Here is a 20,765-nt window from a genome sequence, read left to right as displayed (position 1 = left end):
CCATTTGTCCTTAGCCTGACCCTACCTCTGTTGAAATCCTTTTCAAGCCTTAATTATATCCTGTCTTAAATTTTTCAGTCCCTTCTTCGAGGATGTTCTACTCCCTAAATATTGGCTTTACTGAAGGCTTCAGCTAGCTCATCTTAGTGAACACTTGGTGTGTATAGGAAACAAAAAACAAAAGCAAAACAAACAAACAGAAATAGTCCCAAACACACCATTTCAGCTCCTTCTTCATTTCTAACTTAGTTCTATAAAAACAGTAAGCCATCCCTTCCTTACCTTAAATTTTATTGAAAGAAACTATAACCTCTTTATAAAAAAACAAAAACAAAAACAAAAACAAAATGAATCCACCTTCATTTTCATTTTTTTCCCCCAGATTATAGGCAGAATAGACAGCAGGCTGTTTTTGGTTGGTTGGTTGGTTGTTTGGTTGTTTGGTTTGGGTTTGGGTTTGGGTTTGGGTTTGGGTTTGGGTTTGGGTTTGGGTTTGGGTTTGGGTTTGGGTTTGGGTTTGGGTTTGGGTTTGGGTTTTGGTTTTGGTTTTGGTTTTGGTTTTGGTTTTGGTTTTGGTTTTGGTTTTGGTTTTGGTTTTGGTTTTGGTTTGTTTGTTTAAGCTGTTCTTGATTTGCTAAGCTTACAGTCAAGATAATGAATCATGAGATTATTGGGAGAACCCGGTCTTGGTAACCAGACAGACCAATAGACTTCTCTGAACTTCTCCTGGGAGCATTTCTCTCAGAAGAGCCTCATGATGGCTTTGTCTGCTGACACTTAGAGATCTGAACTGGCCCATGAGTATGGCGCAGTAGGGCCCCACTCAGAGCTAGCCTTCTCGCTTCTTAACAATATAGAGTTCAATCTCAAGTAAATTAGGGGAAGAGAGTACACACTAAAGCAAAATGTATTTCCATTCATTATTCCTAAATTTGATTCAACTGACAGCTTATGATCAAGAATCTTTCTCCAGTACTGTAAATAAAAATAAAAACACACACTGTGTTTAAACAATTTTACTCAAACTGTGCCATAACTATACTCTAAAAGACACTATCTTGTTAATGAGGTAGTCAGGCTTTCTGAATGAGTGGTTGTCAAATACCGAATAATCAAAGAAAAACAAATACACACACAAACACATATACATATATATGCATACATATGTATGTATATATGTATACCCTTTAAGTGAACGTGTTGGAGATTCACTAGAGGCTTAGTTAGCTCAGTAAGGGCACATGACCCATCTCAGGCTGCCCCAGAGCAATGCCCACCTCCTGGCCTCTCCTCTAAGCACCACTGTTCTCCTGCTTGCTCTACTCATTCCTAGATGCCTTGTGATGCAAACACTAGAATGTGACAAAAAAGAGGAGGATGCCAGCCAGGCTGCTGTCCTGCTGTCCTGTCTGTTTGTGATGGTCTTCCAGATAAGATGCAGCCCTCTCAAGAATGGAGTCTTTCTCTGCAGTTGCTCTCCTTTCCTGATCCCTTGCCTGCCCTGCTATGCTCCGCTTGAGAATTTCATCTGTAGAAAATCCACTCTGTCTTGGTTTTGTGCTCCCTCCCACCCTCCATTGAGACTCATATAGGAAATCAAGAACCCATTCTGCCCAGTTCTGTCATCACATGGCCCAAATAAGAAATAACTATGAAATACCAAAAAGATGTCTCCCTGTAAGCACCAAGAGAATAATACCACATTTTTCTATAACGAAGTGACACCAGCCTACAGACATGTACCTATTTTTGGATAAAGACCATGGGTTGCACTGTTAATCTTACTGAAAACAATAGCTGCTGTCAGATTGACCCTTTTATGCCAATTAGTGAATAGTAAAATTTGTTATTGCAAACTACACAGTAAAATGGAACAGAAGGCCATGCTAGTCTTAGAAAATTATTTTTCTCTAGCTTCATAGTCACACATGGAAAAAGTTGAGATTTGCAGTAGATTGTCCAGTCATCTGCAACTTCCTTGGCAGAAAGCAACCCTGCCTTCCACACTGCCCGTCCTAACTAGACTGAGACGGGCTGACCTTGAATGTCAGACTTTCAAAGCACAAGCCATAGCTAGGACTCCCTTTCTATTTGTGGATTTCAATTACTTGAAAAACTGTTTCCTACCTTGTGATGCTATGATGTTCTTGACTAATTGTTTTTAGCTTCCATTTTTGGGCGAATGCCCACGTGGTTTGTGAGAGAGCCTCATCTTCTTATATAGCAAGAAGATATATAGAAACTCCATTGTGCACATTCTGAAATCACCTGCTTGAGTAGCCCTTCCTGGTGATGGTGGGACTCAAGTTCATGCTGATTACCCATAATCCCATGAAGGTTTTCCAGACTGCTTAAATGACTTTGCCTGAAATTCAGCAATGAAGACCTTGCGGGAAAAGGCCATGCTAAGCAACCTGACCACTAGAACACTAGTTGAGGATTTTTACTTATGACAAACAAGTATTCAGAATGTAGAGACTTGAGAGGAACTTTGATATACCTAACATAAAATTAAGTGGGAATGATAACTCCCCTCGTAACAGAATGATAAGAAGACGAGGAAACAGATGTGTTCAGAGGAATTTAGGTGTATTATCAAGCAAAATCTTCCTCATGCATTTGGCTATAGGTCTGGAAAGTGTCACATTAATTTTACAGACATAACAATCTTTAATGCTTATGCTTGTCACAGTTGTTTCTCCTTTGGCACAAACAGTTACCTTTCCTTGCGATTCAGAAGCAGCACACTCATTTCAGTAAGCATCAAATATCTGCTCAAAGCACGTTATTAATGGTAGGACTTTAAAATGTCTATGATATAGAATGGAACTCTTTAAACAGGAGATTTTTGTATCCCTTATAGAATAAAGCAAGATGCTGAAAAGCAGGGGAATGGTAGTTGCTACATATTAACAAGCAAACATAGTAGACCTGTTCATTTGGATAGCGTTTGTTATACTTCAGCAACCCAGGCTTCAGTTCTTTCCCTGTTAGGGGTGTGGGGATGTTACATCTTTATGTTTTGTTATCTTGACAAGGGTGCGTGAGTTGAATGCAGGGGCATTCAGATGAGCATTGGAGAATCGTCTGTAAATTACTACAAAGTTGTTTAGTCAATTAACATAAATCTTTAGGGATTATAAAGCTCAGTGTAGCAACTTCAACATTTCAGGTAGAATTAAATAAATAAAACCTGCATTTTCTTTTCCTCGGTCTTTCCTTCACAGTGTGCACTGAGCGCCACCTGCTGGCTGTTTCCTTTTTCAACACTATATTCTTCCCTAACTCGTCAGTCATTTAAAATTAAGATTAGAAAAGATATGTAAATTATTAATGATTATATATTACATATATAGTTATATCTATAAATAATAGTCTAATACACACATCGATAATCTTATGTCAATACACAGAGAGAGTATCATGAATAAAGTCAAAAGTTACATTATTTATAGATGAGCTATAAATATCCATATTTTACCTGGAAGTATTTATTATTACAAACTGTTCCATCATAATGCTACAATTTGCCTTATGGTAGAAATACAGTGGCTTTTCAAAAAAGACTTTATTTGTAATAAACTATCATGAAAGTTTTAGATACTAATGCAAAAATTAGGGCTGTGGATAGAGATTGTCCAGTGGTTAGAGCACTGGCTGCACTTACAGAGAACCCAACTTCAATTCCCAGAACCTACACAGCAGTTCACATTCATCCACAGCTCAGGTACTAGGGGATCTGATGGTTTTCTTGCCTCCTTGGGCACTGGCATACACATGGTACACAGATATACATGTATGCAAACCAGTCACACACTTGAAATAAAAATAAATATGCTTTAAAGGTTAAATTAGAATTATTAAAATTCTTTGAATTTACCTACACCATGACATAAGCAAATTTTGGTCAAAAATTAATGAAATAAAGTCCAAATAAATGAAGCATCACACCACTGTTCTATACATTTATAAGCAATTTAAGAACGTCAGATTTGGGCTGGAGAGATGGCTCAGTGGTTAAGAGCACTGACTACTTGCTCTTCCAGAGGTCCTGAGTTCAATTCCTAGCAACCACATGGTGGCTCACAACCATCTGCAATAGGGTCTGATGCCGTCTTCTGGTGTCTGAAGAGAACAATGGTGAATACATAAAATAAATAAGCCTTAAAAAAAAAGAAAGAAAAAAGAAAAAGAAACACTAGATTTTAATCTTATGTGTTAGATTATATAATCTTAAATAACATATAATTACTAAAACTATACTAGTTATGAGTTTCCTTAAACATAATAAAAGGCACACTAAGTCACAGCACACTGAAGCACAACCATGACCCACAGCTGCTACTCATCTTAAAAGAAAATTTTTTTAAAGCTTCTCAATTTAAAGAATTTTCAATTCTGGAAAAGTAGATAAAAAGAAACGATGTTTTGGTAGAAATTGCACATCACACTATTAGCATCGTGAGTGATTTTTGTGTTACTTGAAATTGATAACAAGGCTTTGTTCAAATATTTCATGTTTCCAATGCTAAAGCAACAGGGTCTCACGCAGTTCTGCCTACACTTCCGGTCCTCCCCAGCCCGAGAAGAAAGTTAGAATCCCTGTTTCCCATTAACTTTGTTTGCCAACCCAGATAGAGTAAAAAACAGGTGCATGCAAGCCATTGTCATTTTTCCACAGCAGGACATTATTAGTTCCGTTATATTTAACAGTTGATTGTAAAGAAAAAATAATTACTCAAAGGAAAGCTCATATAAAGTGAAATAAAATCATAAACATTAATTTAAAATTATAGGTTGCAATAAGAAAACCCAACACACATTGTCATCTCTAGAACTTGAACCCTAATTATAAATGATAGCCATTGTTTACTGTAGGACACATTCGACCCATGATCTCCTTCAGAATTACTGAGCTTTTATGGACAGATAAAATGCTCCCTGAGAAGAGAAAAACCCTAAAACAGGAAACATGTTCTGGGCAACAAAAGAGCATGAAAATAATGCATAGTACTTATAATTTTTAATTTTCCAAGCAGCACAGATTGCTTAATACTGTATGGTTGTTGGGATCTTTTTTTTTTTTATAAGTATCATGTTTTGTTAGGAGAACATTTGGGTAAATATATTTAAAAGCTAATAACTTTACCAAGGTATGGAATACGTTGACTAAAGATGGCTTGCAGAAAGATGCAATCCCCTTTCCTGGCTGCTTTTGCCCACAGATCTCTTATGATCATCACTTAAGCATCAAGACTTCTGCTGCTAAGGGCAGTTCTGAGTGCTTCATGTGGCTGATGCTGAAGCCCATCTCTCAGAAGTGATGTGTACAGGACACCTCCTAGCACACAGGACACAACAGGAGCTTAACTGGGCAGTATCTCTGAGTGATTGCAAACCAAGGCTGAAAACTCAGGCTCCTGCTGAAAAACAGGCTCCTCCTGTTCCAGGGATCTGACCAGTTGCTGCAAGGGATACCAGTCTTTCACCTCATCCACTGGCGTCACACTTTTGATCTAGCTCCCTAGAGAAAAATCGATTACCTTCTGGGAATTAAAAAATAAATAAATTGAAAGGCAAAACAAAGAAGTCTAATAGAAATAGACAAGTTGACAAGAGGCACTGAGAGGCTCATTTCTAGCCTGGTGCTTAAGGGAGCTGCATTGTGATCCTGCAATGCATATTACACAGAGAAATGGAAAGAGGGAAAAAGAAATTAAAAACAGCCTCCTATGATGAACTTGTATAATTTATGCCTCTGCAGAGCAGCAGGCACAGTGTGTCAGTTCCCCCTCCCCTCCTCTTTTCCCCTCCACCTGATTTCTGAGCCTCCCAGGCTGGGCAAGAATTTAAATTAAGAACACCCAACACACAAGTCAGAAATGAAAGTGCAGAATGCACTCCGATTATTCATAAGCTTGCAAGTTGTGTATTTTGGTGGAGATTTCCTCCCTTCTGCTCCTGATTGCTGATGAAGAATGGTATTTTAATAGGCAGATGGTAAAGACAATTACAGTTAGGGGCTCAGCTGGGAGTTGCAGGAGTTTATTCCAAATTATTAGTTGATAAATGCTTTTGTTTACAAGCAGAGTCTTAAGCAGCTCTATAATCAGTTTATCAGCAGCGGGTGAAATTCTTGACAGCTTGCTCTTTGGGTGCAATGTCACCCCTTGACTGGTCCTTTGAAATTTGGATGGCCAGGACTATTTAGTCTGATGGCTGACATCATGTGCTGGTGTAAATTGCTGCAGAGTCAGACCATAGCATACCTTAGGAAACACAGTCCACACCCCAGGAATGCTAAAGCCTATAAGAATCCTTTTGCTCTGCCTTTGGGCCCCCTTACCCTAGCTAGGCTGCCTTGACTGGCCTCGATGGGAGCGAGTGCATTTAGTCCTGGTGCAACTTGATGAGCCAGGACAGGTTAGTACTCACGGTGGACTTCTCCTTCTCTGAGGAGAAGGGAAGGGGGTAATGAAGGGATGGGTTTGTGAGGGTGGGACTTATGGGGGACTGCAATCGGGATCTAAAGTGAATAAATAAATTAATAGTAAGTAAAGGAAAAAATCCATACAAATGTTTTTGTTTCATTGCTGAGTCTTATGTCTTCTAAACCCTTAGTTCACAATGTTTTCAGAAAATTCTGAATCCATTTTTGTTTACAGGGCAAAACTTTCTGCCCATACACTTCAACAGGAATCAGAATCTGAGCTTAATTACTCAGTTCAATTTTCTGAAAGGGGCTCTACATACCTCCTAGAAGAAGAAAAAAGAAATCTCCATAGGAAACACTTTCTTAAAGGAAAGAATAGGATAGATAGATAGATAGATAGATAGATAGATAGATAGATAGATAGATAGATAGATAGATAGACAGATAGATAGACAGATAGAGAGATAGAGAGAGAAATAGATAGATAGATAGATAGATAGATAGATAGATAGATAGATAGATAGATAGATAGATAGATAGATAGATAAGAGCAAACATGTAGAGTGAATTCCATTCCAGAGTGAAAAGATCTAGTGAGAATCCTTTACAAGAGGAAGCCAATGAAAGCCTTCGGAGAGAACAGGAGTTAGCAAGCACAGAGCTTTATGTAGCCTGCCTTCAAATTCCTGTCACAGAAACTACAGCCGCAGTGCTTCTGATTTGTTACAGCTAATTCCTTTGAAATAAGAAAAATGACCACATTTCTTTGTTTCTGAACTCCATGCGGTCCAGTAAGTATTTCCTGATGAGTTTATGCTAAGTGATAAAAACCTCTGATATTTAAAATGACAAGTCCTGTGATCTGAGAAGTTGGTTTACTGTGCAAAAAAAAAGTGTTTCTTGAAGATGCTACAGTTTAGCGTGTTTATGAAAGATTCTCACTAGCATTTTACAAGGGGTCTGTGTGATGCATATGGCCATAGTAATTTGTAACCTGAAGTGTTCAGACTATTCGTTGAAGAACATTCATGTGATGCTTGAGAAGCCAACTGACAGCTCATCTCTATTTAGTTTTGCTTTGCAGCTTAACGAAGTGAGTTTTGTGGGTCCTGTCAAAACAAAAATATTCCCATAAACAACTGCATGAAATAATTTCTTAAATGATCATTCCTATGTATATTTACTGTTTGTATGTGTTATCCCCTGGTATTTGAGGAAAACTTAACTAAGTTAATAGAGAGGCAGAAACTGGTCATGAGCCAGGTTTCATAGCCAAAGATAATACTCCAAATCGTCTAAATACTGACATAGTACAAAAAGCCCTATATAAACAGGGCCTCAATCAGTGTATAGCTTATTTATAGCATATGTGAAAGACCACAATCTTCTTAGTGTCAGAGCACATTTGAATGTCCTGCTGTATGTATCTCTGGGTTTCCTGGTCTATTTCTTTCTTTTTCTTTCCAGTTAAGATCCTAAAAATCACCAGAACTGTGTTAGATATATTAAGCTGGCCGCTTTGGTTAGTAGTTTGTTATTTTAAAAATTGGATTTGTCTCTAAGTTTAACTTAGAAAAAATTATGAGAAAAGCAGAAAATAGGTTTTTCCCTGACTTTTAACATTTTAACGCTCAGTCTCTAGTTACCAGTTTCCCAGTTCTTAAGCAATTAAATGTATCATTAACTGCAGGGAAAGGCTACCTACAGAAGAGCTGAAAAATGAAAGCCTTCCTATAATACATTATAAACCGTTTTAATATAAATAGCATAAAAAGTGTGTTTTCCTCTGTAAAGTGGATGAAGAATAAACATTGAACTTGGCATGCAGTTCAGCCGTTTGTCCATCTCCCTTGATCATGGAAAAAGTAATTTAATAAATCTATTGCATCTATTGGCTCAAACAGTAAAGACACATCCAGATCAAGTCTGATTTCCCCCTCCCCCAAAAACCCTCCTAGGAATTGTTGGGTATCCTATAAAACAATTTCCAGTGTGCCAGCCCAAGGAACTTGGATGCCCTCAAATGCCCCACATTACCAATAACAAATGAAAAATGTTAAAGATTAGTTTAAAACAGGAAAGACCTTTTGCAAAATGCATTTTGATTTATTGCTGTGTATTGTGCAGATCTTTATCAATTATTCTTATTCTCTTGTATTCAAACACTAGTGTAAACTGTGAGTTGGCATGTTGCTGAATACAGAAAAAAGGCATTAATCAACTCTAAATAAACAAGTGCACAGATCTATCTAACAACTATGAAGTAGTTAATACATTTTTAAGCAATTTTATGATAGAAAGGAGGGCTAAGAGAGTGGTGCTTAATTATCTGCACTCCTCTGTGCTGGGCTTCCTTTTGATTGTATTAATGAAGCAGCTGGCCCATTGTTTCCCTTTAATTCCTCTATTGTTTTAAGAATATGTCACAGCTCTTTATTCTTTTATCAGGTGCTGTGCAGGAGGACCCAGACAATGCCTCATAGTCCTACTGTATTGCCGATGCACAAAGAAACCTCCAAAGCGGTTTTCAAAGAAGGGGCACCCATAATTTATAAGTTCCCTTCACAGCAGTACTCCACTGTCAAGAATTTCAAGAGCATTGGATTTGAATTCATTATAAAATTTGTATTAGGCAACATGTCTATGTATAGATCCCTGTCCCATGTTCACGTCTAAACCCTGAGGTGGAGACAGTAACACACAGCATGCCATGCTGAAATGGGGCTGTAATTTTGCTTTTAGAGAATCATTTCAACCAATTACTTTCCACTTTTGAAGAATAGATTTCAGAAAAAGGCATCATTTCTCCATTTCTAATAGTTTTGTAAAAATAAAAGAAGACAAGTAAGGATTTCCCTTTTCAGGAAAATGATGTGTGTGTGCATGTGTGTGTGTGTGTGTGTGTGTGTGTGTGTGTTTATTTAAGTGTATGTGTGTGTATTTGTGTGTTTGTGTCTGTATGCATTTGTACATGTGTATACATATTTGTGTGTGCTTAAGTATGTATGTATTTGTGTGTGTTTCTGTGTATGTGATTGTGTGTGTTTGTGTTCAAAAGTGTGTGCTTGTGTGTATTTGTGTATGTGTTTGTATGTATTTGTATGTGTATAAATATATTTTTGTGTGCTTGCATATGTATATATGTGTGTTGAATATGTTTCTGTGTGTTTGTGTATGCATATGTTCTTATGTGGGTATGTATTTTTGTGCATATGTATTTGATTGTGTTCATGAGTACTTGTGTGTGTATTTGTGTGCATAGTTTGTGAGTGCTTGCATATGTACATATTTGTGTGTGTATGTGTGCATTTGTGTGTGTTTGTGTGTGTGTGCATGTTCCCTATATAGAATGACCTTAACCAATTACTGTGCTTTAATCCACACCTGCCATCTTGCTACACTGTGTGTGAAAGACATAGACATTATAGATTAATGAAGAAATACCAACCTACCCCCGAAGAAACCAGAATATAGGTTGGTATGTAGAATAGTTATTTTGTGTTCTATCGCTCTTTAATAGGATTCACAGGCTGGAGAGATGGATCAGCAGTTAAGAGTACTGGCTGCTCTTCCAGAGGACCCGGGTTTAATTCCCGGCACCTACATGGCATTTCACACCTCTCTGTAAATCCAGTTCCAGGGGATCTGAAATCCTCACACCAATGCACACCAAATTAAATTTTTTCAAAGAATGGAGTTCAATCAAACACAACTACATTTCCTCTAGATTTCTGTGACAGCCATCCAAAGTTCCCGATGCCAAAAAACACACAAAGGACTATTCACAGACTGACTTTTTTCACACACGGAGATTTTTTGTTTTCCTCCTCGTCAAATGCCTGTATTGGGAGCCCGGACTTCCCAGTATTCCCTGTTTAAAGAAAGAAAAGCAGGCTTGATGGCTTAATGCTTTGGAGTAAAGTTACTAACTTCAGCTTTAAAAATAATCCCAGAAAAGCCATTGCCATAAAGCCTTATTATAAATCATCTATTTCTTTTTTTATTGTTAGATAAGGGTGGTTGTTCTTTAGCTTTTAAAACAAGTTTTTGTTGGATTCCTATCTCTTTGCTCGAGGCTCCTCATCCTACTATATAGTGAGGCAGGGTAGTGCAAAATCTAAATGGTATTTAATTGGTTCAATTTGCTACATATTTTTATGCTAAGCACAGGTCAGTATCTTGATGAGCCCACTGGTTGTGGCAGATGTTTACAGCTTCCGTTCCTTGCATTTTCTTATTTTTACAAAGCAAGCACGTCTATCAATCACGCAGATAAATTAGAAAGAATCATGTATAGACATAACACATGGAAAAGAATTTTCAGCACACTGTGTAATTATTAACCTGATTTTTACCATTGTAAGGAGCTGTGAATTGCAGATAGCATGGATGAAGTTAAATGCTTTTAGTCTGGATATATTTTGCTTATACAGAACACTATAGGTATGGTCGAACAATATAATTGAAGCTTTGTCAGCTTGGTATCCTAGCAACAGATAATACTGTTAGGTTACTGAATTGCTCCTGGTTGACAAGTAGGGGGTATTTTTGTGTTTATTGTGTTTGCTAATGATGGGATCCCTTCCAAAAGTCCTGTCTTAATCTTAATTAGAGTTTATCAGCGAAGGTCTGCGTGGCATTGTGCAGGCACTCAGATCCTAATAACATGTGCAAGGAAAAATTTTGAAAGAATGGGGAGAGGTTTGAGGGGACCGTTTTTAGTAAGGGGAGCATGAGATTTCCAAAAATATAATCAGGTCTGAACCATAACTTTATTCTTTACTATTAAAATTTGTAGGATACTTCACTGCAGTTTTAACACCACTATGAGAACCACAAGTCTAGGGTTTGCCAGGAATGTCAAGGTCTTGCTTTTTCACAGAACCTAGAATTCACTTGTCCTTTGCTAGGAAGGGAGTCTGGTGGGAGTATGATGTCTTGGAAGAATGGTTCTGTTTGAAGTAAAAAGAGACAGACATCAAGGAAGTCTAAAACAACCTTTCCATTTGGTGGAGGCCAGAAAGGCAGCAGATCATTGTCATCAGATAAAAATTCATGCCTGTGAACTCTAAATGCGATATTCCATTCTCCTCTTGTTTGTACACTATAATCTTTCCACAGTTGGGGTGTGTATGTCATTGTCAGTAATTTCTGTTTATCAAGCTATACACCTTCAAACTAATATAAAGACAAGCATTTCTAAAAGCAGGTAAAACTCAAAGGTATACTAAACTACTGGTGGCCCATAGTTCCAAAATTGCTAAGACTTTTTGTATGGCTTACTGACTCACTCAGAATTTGCATAGTCTTTAAATATTAAAACACAAGGGAACACACAAAGCAACGTTTTAGTTGTGAGTTTCTGAGTTCAGGATGGATCTTCTCCATTAGATTGTCTAAATACTTTGATAAGTTAGTTCAGTATCAAGAGAAGTTATTTTTCAAAAGCACTCTATAGTACACAGGTTGTCTAAAGTCACTCCATGCCCTTTATTCTGAATGCTACTCTTATGATAAGCTTTCTGGAGAGGTTCTTAAAAACACAGAATCTCAAACTTCACTCCCAGAGCCTTTAATGTGATTCATTTAGGACAGAGGCTTGAAGTCAGCACAGAGTCAAATTTCTCTGTAGGATCTACAGTGTAGTCAAAATTGCTGGCCAGAACTTCTGTGTCATGTGGAGTCTTGAGGCCCCTATACATATCTATTTCAACTTGGACTTAATCAAGAAAGTGGTAAAATATTATTTTAACATTACTTTAACATGACTAAGTGTTTAGTATTACTAGGTTAGTATATGAGATATGCTTAAATTGTACCTTACACATGGTATACTCCACATGTTCACTATTTTAATGAGTCACCTTAGAATTGGGAGTCCCTACCACATCCCAAGTTGAATAGATTTAGTCTCTAGCCTAGCTCTACTGAATAATTATGCTATCCACAAGACGATCTTCATAGATGTTATCCACAATAGAATCTTCATAAGTTTAAGGAGACCTCTAACTTACACCTGTCATTTTATGGGCCTCATAAACAGATTTTCAAGATTACACATTAACTATCAAGTCAAGGTTAAAACTAAGCTTTCATATCCACCAGTTAATTTCTCTTTGCAACTCTGTTTAGCACTGAATACAAATAAATATTCAAATATTTCAGGTACCCCACCCCCGTGCTTCTTTGCCAAGAATTCCATAGGATAAGGGTGTTTTCTCCTGAGTGATGCTGAAAAGAAAACAGTAGACGTTTTAACCACTGAGTTCAACAATTATATTGTCACACATACACATTGTATCTTGGCGTAATTCTTTTTTTGTTCCTATGAACATGTCATTAGTACAAACCAGTACGTTGAAATTTTGCTTGGTTTCAATCTGAGGATATTAATTGTACTTCTAGCTATAAAATCCCAAGAAACATCTAACAAGACTCCTAAACTCTCATCTGTATAGAGATTTAGCAGGGCTGTCTTTAGCACTGGTAACAGAAAGAAACCTCAAGCTGCAAAGTAAGCAGTAACTAACCAGAATTTTCAATGAACTCATATTGCAGTGAGGAGATGGAATGGTTGTCAAATAGTCTCGGTCTCTGGTGCAACCCGAGGTCTCTAGGCGATTCCCCAGAGGAGGGCCTTAGAGTGACTGTGATTCTAGGGTTGGGATGTTGTTGGTGTGGGCCACAAGCTTCAGCACTCCAATGGTAATATTGAATGCCTGAGATCTTTTAGAGAGAGGCCCAGTGACAGGTCATTGGGTTCACTGGAGTGTATCGTCAAAGAATAATGAGGCCCCAGTCTCTGTCTGACTGCCTGTTTGGTTATGTAAATCGATCTTCTTCCTCGTGCTTTAATATTTGTTACATATCTTCCTACGAGCTCAGCTCTCATGGCCACTCTTTCAGCCTCTGACACCACTGGTAGAATATACTTCTTTTTCTTTGTAAGTAGGTTGCCTTGGGTATTTGACGAACAAACCAGAACAGGTTTATTATATATTTGAAGGCCAGGAAATGAATACTTTATTTTCTTGCTTATTTTTCTAAGCTTTCATGAAAAGAACCTTTAAAAGGTCGCATGAAGAATTTTAACTAAGACTAGAAGTACAAATGCTCTGTGCTCTCACAAGACCTTTATTTAGTTAAGAAATGAGGCTATAATTTTGAACAGTGTGTTAAACTATGTCAAAATATATATACCACAAAACTTGCTCCCTTGACCCTTTTTAGGAGGCATGCACAGGGTTATACAACCACTCATCTCTAGAATTTTTCATACTGTACAACTGAACCTCTATTTCTTCCAACCACTAACTTCCATTCTCTGACGTCCTCGTCTCTTGGCACCAACATTCCCTCCTCTGCCTCTATCCTTTGAATATGCAATGAACCTCTTAGCAGTGAAGTCTTATTTGTCTTTGTAGACTGGCTTTCATCATTCAGCGCATTGTCCTCAAAGTTCATCACACTGTAGAATAAATATCATTTATTTTAAAGGCAAAAACACTCCATGGACCATTATGACACTTTGTCCTTATCCATTCATCTATTGATGGGTATTTAAGTTTATTTCATGTTTGAATTGTTGTTGTGACAATGTTATTCTATGAGTGTGTATTAAAATGTCTCTTCAAGAGCATACCTTCAGTTCTTTAAATCACAGGTTTATAAATCACTATTTTTAAGAATCACTATCTTGTTTGATTTTATATTCCTTCAAACTGTCCAAATGTTCCTGCATTTTAACCAGTGTCTGTTGTTTTCTATTCTTTTAAATAATAGTTCTGTTCCTGTTTTAAAACCAAATGTAGCACACTGTTAACACTGAAAATCAGGTTCAACATTAAATATTCAAATAACTTAATATTCATATACATCTAATGTAACAACTGCCCTGCACCCAGATGCAAATTCACATTGGCAGCATATTGTAAGTCTTTACCAGGTGGAGAAGTGGCCTTCCTACCTCTTCCTCAAGCTATAACTGATTGCTAGAAACCAATTCAAGTCTTAATAGTTCAAGATATAGTGCACAGTGAGAGGTAGCCCTGCCTACTTTGTGGACATGAGTTAGCTGCTTTCTTGAAGTAGAGCCTCCTTTGCTCCCTCATCTCACTGGTTTGCCTTATCTGATGAGATTTCTTTTCTCTTGGATTTGGCAAAGTGGTGAGAAAAGTTAGAGTAATGGTTTCCGTTAGACCAAACAAGCCAATAGTGGTTGACAGGGACTTGACCTCTCTGCTCACTCCCCACACACTCCCAATTTCACTCTTTGGTCCTCTTTTATAATCTCTGCTCTCCATGTTACCTCACCAATGCAAAGAGCATCCGCTGCAGTCACTTAGAATGAGCTAAAGGCTTCACACACTTATTTGTTTCTTGTTTTTGTTTTTGTTTTGAGACAGACCCTGTAGCTCTAGTGGCCCTTAACTCACTGTGTAGACCAGGCTGGCCTGGAACAAAGTGAGATCCACTGTCTCTGCCTCTTTCTTTTTTTCTCTTTCTCTCTCTCTCTCTCTCTCTCTCTCTCTCTCTCTCTCTCTCTCTCTCTCCCTCTCCCTCTCCCTCCCTCCCTCCCCTCCCCCCCTCTCTCTCTCCTTCCCTCCCTCCCTCCCTTCCTTCCTCTCTTTTTTTTCCCAGTACAGATTTATCCCTGTCTCAGTCTGCCCTTCTACAGTTCCTCATCCCATTCCTTCTTCCCACTGTCTCCAAGAGGATGTCCCCACCCCTACCCCACCCCTACTCCACCCCATCAGACCTCCCCACTCCCTGGGCCTCAAGTCTTTCAAATGATAGGTGCATCTTCTCTGACTGAGTGCAGACCTGTCAGTCCTCCGCTGTATGTGTGTTGGGGGGCCTCATATCAGCTGGTGTATGCTGCCTGGATGGTGGCTCAGTGTTGGGCAGATCTCCAAGATCCATGTTAATTGAGATTGCTGGTCTTCCTATGGTGCCTTCCTTCTCCTCAGCTTCTTCCAGCTTTTCCCTAATTTAATCCCATGGGTTCCTGGCTTCTGTCCATTTGTTGGGTGTAAATATCTGCATCTGACTCTGTCAGCTGCTTGTTGGGCCCCTTGGAGGACTCCCATGGCTAGGCTCCTGTCTGAAGCACATCATAGCATCAGTAGTAGTATTTGGCCTACAGGGACAAAAATGGAGAAGAGACTGAGAGAAAGAAGATCCAGTGACTGGCCCAAATTTGGGTCCTGCTCTGCTTTCTAGGTGCTCACATAAGCTACCGTGCTGGTCTCAGTTTTTACATAATTTTTATATGTTTTCAAAATCACAAGTGAGATACCCTCACCCGGAAGCTTTTCTAGATCTCAAACTTTGCCTTTTCAAAATATAGTTCATTATGTGCACACTTAAACATTCTACCCTTCTCCCTCTCCCTCCCTCTCCCTCATTCTCTCTCTTACCAAGGGTCCACAATTGGACTTTAAAGTTAAGACGACCAAAGAAAAAGACATGATTTTGCCACTGACCAAATGCGAATCTGTGGGACGTTAACCTATCCTATCTGAGCTACAGTTTACTTCACTGCCAGAGGAGTAACTGCCAGGCTGAAAACAAAGGAAGGACACTAACTGCTTTTCATCTCCAGCCAAAAGAAATGCTTCTGGCACCTACCAGCTTTGTGTTGCTGTTGCTGTTGCTGCTGTTGTTGTTGTTGTTGTTGTTGATGCTGCTGCTGCTGCTGCTGTTGTATACCTGTTACCATTCCAGCTTTTTGCCAAGGTAGGGCCATAACTGCCATTTTTATTCCGTTGCCATTAGCCTTGATGACATCTCAACGTCTTCTTCTCTTTCTCATCTAAGGACATCACTCCAGCCCCTCCTGTCCTGTGCCTCTTCAGTGTTGCTCTTTGCTCCCTTATATTCATGTATTTATGACTTCTGAATGAGTACAATAATCTCTAAACTGCTATAGCACATTCTGCCTATAAAACTTCCTCTAGATTATGTAGAGGGGGAAATATCTATGTTAATAATGTATTTATTCATTAAAATAAAGGTGTATCTCCCCCCAGCAGGAGCCAGATAAAAATTGCATTTGCTTTATACTTAAAGCTCCTCTGTCTTGCATTAAGGTTTTTTATGAGGAACCCTGAATTTATACCCCTTGCTGATCCCATGATAAATGTTATAGCCCTCATCACGGCCAACCTCAAGCTAGCACTAGTATATCAACCAAACAACAAAATTCCTGAAATTGTAGCTTTCTGTTCATCCCACAGATGTGTGCCCCTGATCCTTGGCTTTTCCTACAGATTCTCAGCTCAAAGTTTGTTCCAAAGTCAGATCTTTCCACAATCCTATACCTGCTCATGTTCATTCCATATCTACTAGTGATGAACCTGCCTGTTACTCCTTACACAGACACTTGATATTTCATTTTGACTTATTCCAGATCAAGTAAAATATTAATTTGGATGGCTTCCCTAATTCCCTCAAGAAGCTTTAGTTGCCTGTAGTATGATATATACTTTGATTCATCCGTTGACATACGTATGTGCATCCTTGTGTAAAGTACAGAGCCCAGCCTGACACACAGCAGACACCCCACGTCACTGAATGGGTGATGAATTAATTAGTTAGTTTAAAAAAAACAAATCTTAAGACAATCGATTCAGTCTAATTCACCCTTTCAAAATGTTGCCTGCTGAGTAAACTGCAAAATGGGGACAAGAGGTAGCAATGAGAAAATATGTATCAACACAGAGACATCTCAAGGTGCAGGTGTGTGTAACAACTGTCAAGTTGCTTAATAATATAAAGAATCATATCTTTGTTATGGTTTTTGCAACTGGCTTTTTTTTTCATTTTACTTTGTTTATTTATTGGATGTTTTGGCTAAATGCTTTGTATAGGTAAGCTGTTGTCTTGCTGTGTGGCTCCCTGAAGTGACCATGATTAGCTGTCAGTAGATGTCTTCTCCTAGGACCTGAAACCGAGCCTGGCTTTATTTTTGTGAAAGGTAGACACTGCTGGATTAGCCAAGAATCTGAACTCCATGCTTGAAATCTAGTGGCTCTGTGACCATGCTAGAAAATAAGCCCATACTAGGGTTCCTGGCTTTTCCTTCCCCACCCTCATTCCACATGCTGGCTTTATAAACTGTGTTCCAGAGGAGAGATAAGACACAAGTGATTAGCTTGTCTCCACCATAGATAGTAAGATGTGAGCATCTGAACCCAGAGGTTCCCAGAGTCAGAATGCCCCACCCCCCACTGTGGAAATGGATCCACACGGGCTTCTAACTCCCTCTCATTCCCCAGTGATGTAATTTTGGCTTCAGTGACTTGGAAAAAAATATTTCAACAAAATAAATCTGTTTTATTTCAACTACAGTAAACCTGCATGCCTTTGGAAACATTAGTATCAATGTGTGGGTGGGGTGAGCACATGTCGCCCTGTGGTATTCTACTGTCTTCCTGTTTTACTGTAAAGCTGGTCATAACTTTGAGGACTATAATCTTTCTTTTCTTTTTTCACGGACACATACCATCCTGGGCTGTGTTTTGTTTGCTTGCTTTAAACCTGTCTTAATTGCCCATGATGTTTCTAAGGCATCATCTCGCTCAGCTTTCCAGCCGACTCCTCTGTCTCATATACTGTTCTTATCATCACAAGATTTGTACAAGTTGTTTAAAAACCATGATCTCCAAGGCTGGAAAAAAATGAAGTGCACTTGAAATGACAGTTATGCTAAAAGATAAGCAGAGCAATACGACTTATCAAAATGGGTACAATTTTTCTTGGTTAATGAGTACAATATACAGCGTTCCAGTACATACACAATGGGGGGGGGGTGCTTTATAAAATATCAAGTACAGCACATTACTGCAGACATAACTATGTGGGATATGTATCTAGGCCTGAGAGTGGAGATAACAAAATATAAGTGCTTTGCCTGTCTAAACATGTTAAATAAATGAGTGTTCGCTATCACATTCCAATACATTAGAAGATGTACTTGCATAGTTAATTTTTCTTTTTAATGCATCGCACGTGATCATTTGAAATGCAGAGCCAGAGAGTCTATCTCAGTGTTTGAAGACAAGGTTCCTTTCATTTAAACAAATCTTTATTGAAATAAGCCTTTTTGAAAAGAATCTTTGGTGTGTCCTCCTTTGCAGGCAGTTCAGTCAGGGTAAACGGAGATAAAGAAGGGACATCACAGGGAATTGTATAAGATCACCCAGTCAAAGCAAAAAGTACATGCTGGGTAGTATACATAGGCACGCTCAGCTTCTCTGGGACTGCACTTAAATAGCTAAGATTTTACAGACTTCTGTTTGCGTGTTTGACAATTTGGAGTATCTGGGCTCACAGTCCAAAATAATTGGGGCAGTGGAGAGAAAGACAGAGGGACCCTGGCAGAGAAAGTTCAAGGTGGAAAGAGGGAGAAGAACAGTTGCTTCTTCCACAGGCTAATGACATCATAACTTCAAAACTGTGTCTGCAGGAGTCTTGCAGCCATGCAGGTCTTCAAACACAAAAGCTGGGACATTGGTAAACTCCACAGGCACTATCTGTATTTCCTCAAGTTTTCTCCTACAAGTAGTTAGTCAGACCGTTGCCTAATACCAGGAGAACATTTGTCCACAGAGGCTGGCTGAGACACACAACTGCAAACTCATTGAACTCCACCCCCAGTCCACACCCATGTGAATGACAGGAGCAGAAGACGTTCCTGTGAGCAGCCAGCTCACATGTTCCATGACAACTCTTTTTCTCTTCTTGTCACCCTTCTCAACAGGGGGCCAACTTTGGTGCACCACGACGAAGGCCATCTCAGAGGGTGAAGAGCTCGTCGCCTTTGTGGTGGACTTTGACTCAAGGCTACAAGCTGCTAGTCACATGACTCTCACAGAAGGGATGTACCCCGCCCGCCTGCTGGACTCGATTCAGCTGCTTCCTCAGCAAGCTGCCATGGCTTCTATTTTGCCTACAGCTATTGTCAATAGTAAGTGCTGAGTGCAATAGCCCAGCTTTGTGAGGTAATGTGTATTTACGGGAGAATAATGTCTACTGACAGGCAGCTAAGGACAGAGATTTTCTTCAGTGTATAGCTGTGTGTGTGTGTGTGTGTGTGTGTGTGTGTGTGTGTGTGTGTTTGCCTCACACGGGAATGCAGACAAAACACGCACAACCAATTATGTCAGATTAGATTCCTAAATGTCACCCATAGTAAAAACTGTCATTTTCTACTTGTTGAATAATATTCAACTTTGCTTAGCAATGCTTAGATGACTTTCTAGTAGCAAAAGTTGTATTTGTTAAGGGTCATGGAATTTTTAAAAAAACTTGCAAAGAAGAATATATTATATACATTAATGATACAGAGTATGTCGGTGTGAGGCTTTGATGAACTATTATTATTATTGTTGTTGTTATTATATTAGAAAGTAGCAATAATACCTAGTAGCCTCAGATAAACCAGTAAAAATGCACTGAGCTTTTATATTTATCCTTACAATCTGGATGAAGTCCTGGTAACCTGGACAAATCAAAATATTTGTAAATTAAAAGGAAGCAAAAGGAAAAGAGAGGAAGAGTATATAAGCTTTTAATACTTCATAGAGAAATTTAAAATACACTGTGGCAAACATCTCTGGACTGCTTTATACTGTGAAGATGAATACTCTAGTTTGGATTTCTTGAACACATAAAGAGGCACATTATGTGGTGGAAAGTCAATGGTTCAAGGGGCCCCAGGGTCTTTGTTCTAGGAAGATCTGCTTTTATTCAGCTCTCCATGGGAAGCAAAACTGAGTGTCAATCACATGGCAAGAGTAGCATTATACTAATTTGGTAATGCTGGTTGGTTATAATAACATTGGTAATGCATCAAATCTTAAAATGACATTGAAGATTTTTGAGACCAATGAAAAAGAAATCTAGATAGCAATAATATTTTCATATTATTAAAAACATCCCACTATAATTATGAATAAAGAAATTCACAGATGATTCTTAAATCACTATGCATGTAATCAATAGGCCAAAGAGTTTTAACATAAGCAATTCTTGATTTATTTAATAGAATAGTTTTTCTCTCTCTCTCTTTTTTTTTTTTTACTTTTGTTCTTACTGCATAGAGCATGAAATAATGTGACCAACTTGGATGTGAGGCAAAGTAATTTTATTACAAGAAATTTCAAATAACCTTATGCAGTTGTGATGCTCCAATGTGTGATATTAAGTCTAATTATACATTAGAGCATACCTGTTTTCTTTTTGTAGAAGATGATTAATCTCAAGTGACCCAATATGTGCACAGATTATCATTGGCATCTTGAAATCAATCATATGACGTGTCTCTGTT

The 20,765-nt window shown here is 38.5% G+C and overlaps 1 protein-coding gene across 3 annotated transcripts in view; it reads left to right on the top strand.

Moving 5' to 3' along the window:
• The window catches only part of Zfpm2 (zinc finger protein, FOG family member 2), a 446,087-nt gene that overhangs the window by 418,057 nt on the left and 7,265 nt on the right, over positions 1 to 20,765 (top strand). For all 3 annotated transcript variants that reach the window (XM_085831847.1, XM_021183129.2, XM_021183128.3), the window contains one exon: positions 19,197 to 19,403. In XM_085831847.1, the coding sequence (XP_085687973.1) occupies positions 19,197 to 19,403 (207 nt within the window). The remainder of the gene's footprint in view (positions 1 to 19,196; positions 19,404 to 20,765) is intronic.

Source organism: Mus caroli, unplaced genomic scaffold (assembly GCF_978045245.1).
Source record: "Mus caroli unplaced genomic scaffold, Mus_caroli_1 scaffold_16, whole genome shotgun sequence".
Classification (NCBI taxonomy): domain Eukaryota; kingdom Metazoa; phylum Chordata; class Mammalia; order Rodentia; family Muridae; genus Mus; species Mus caroli.
This window is presented reverse-complemented; position numbering and strand designations above follow the sequence as displayed.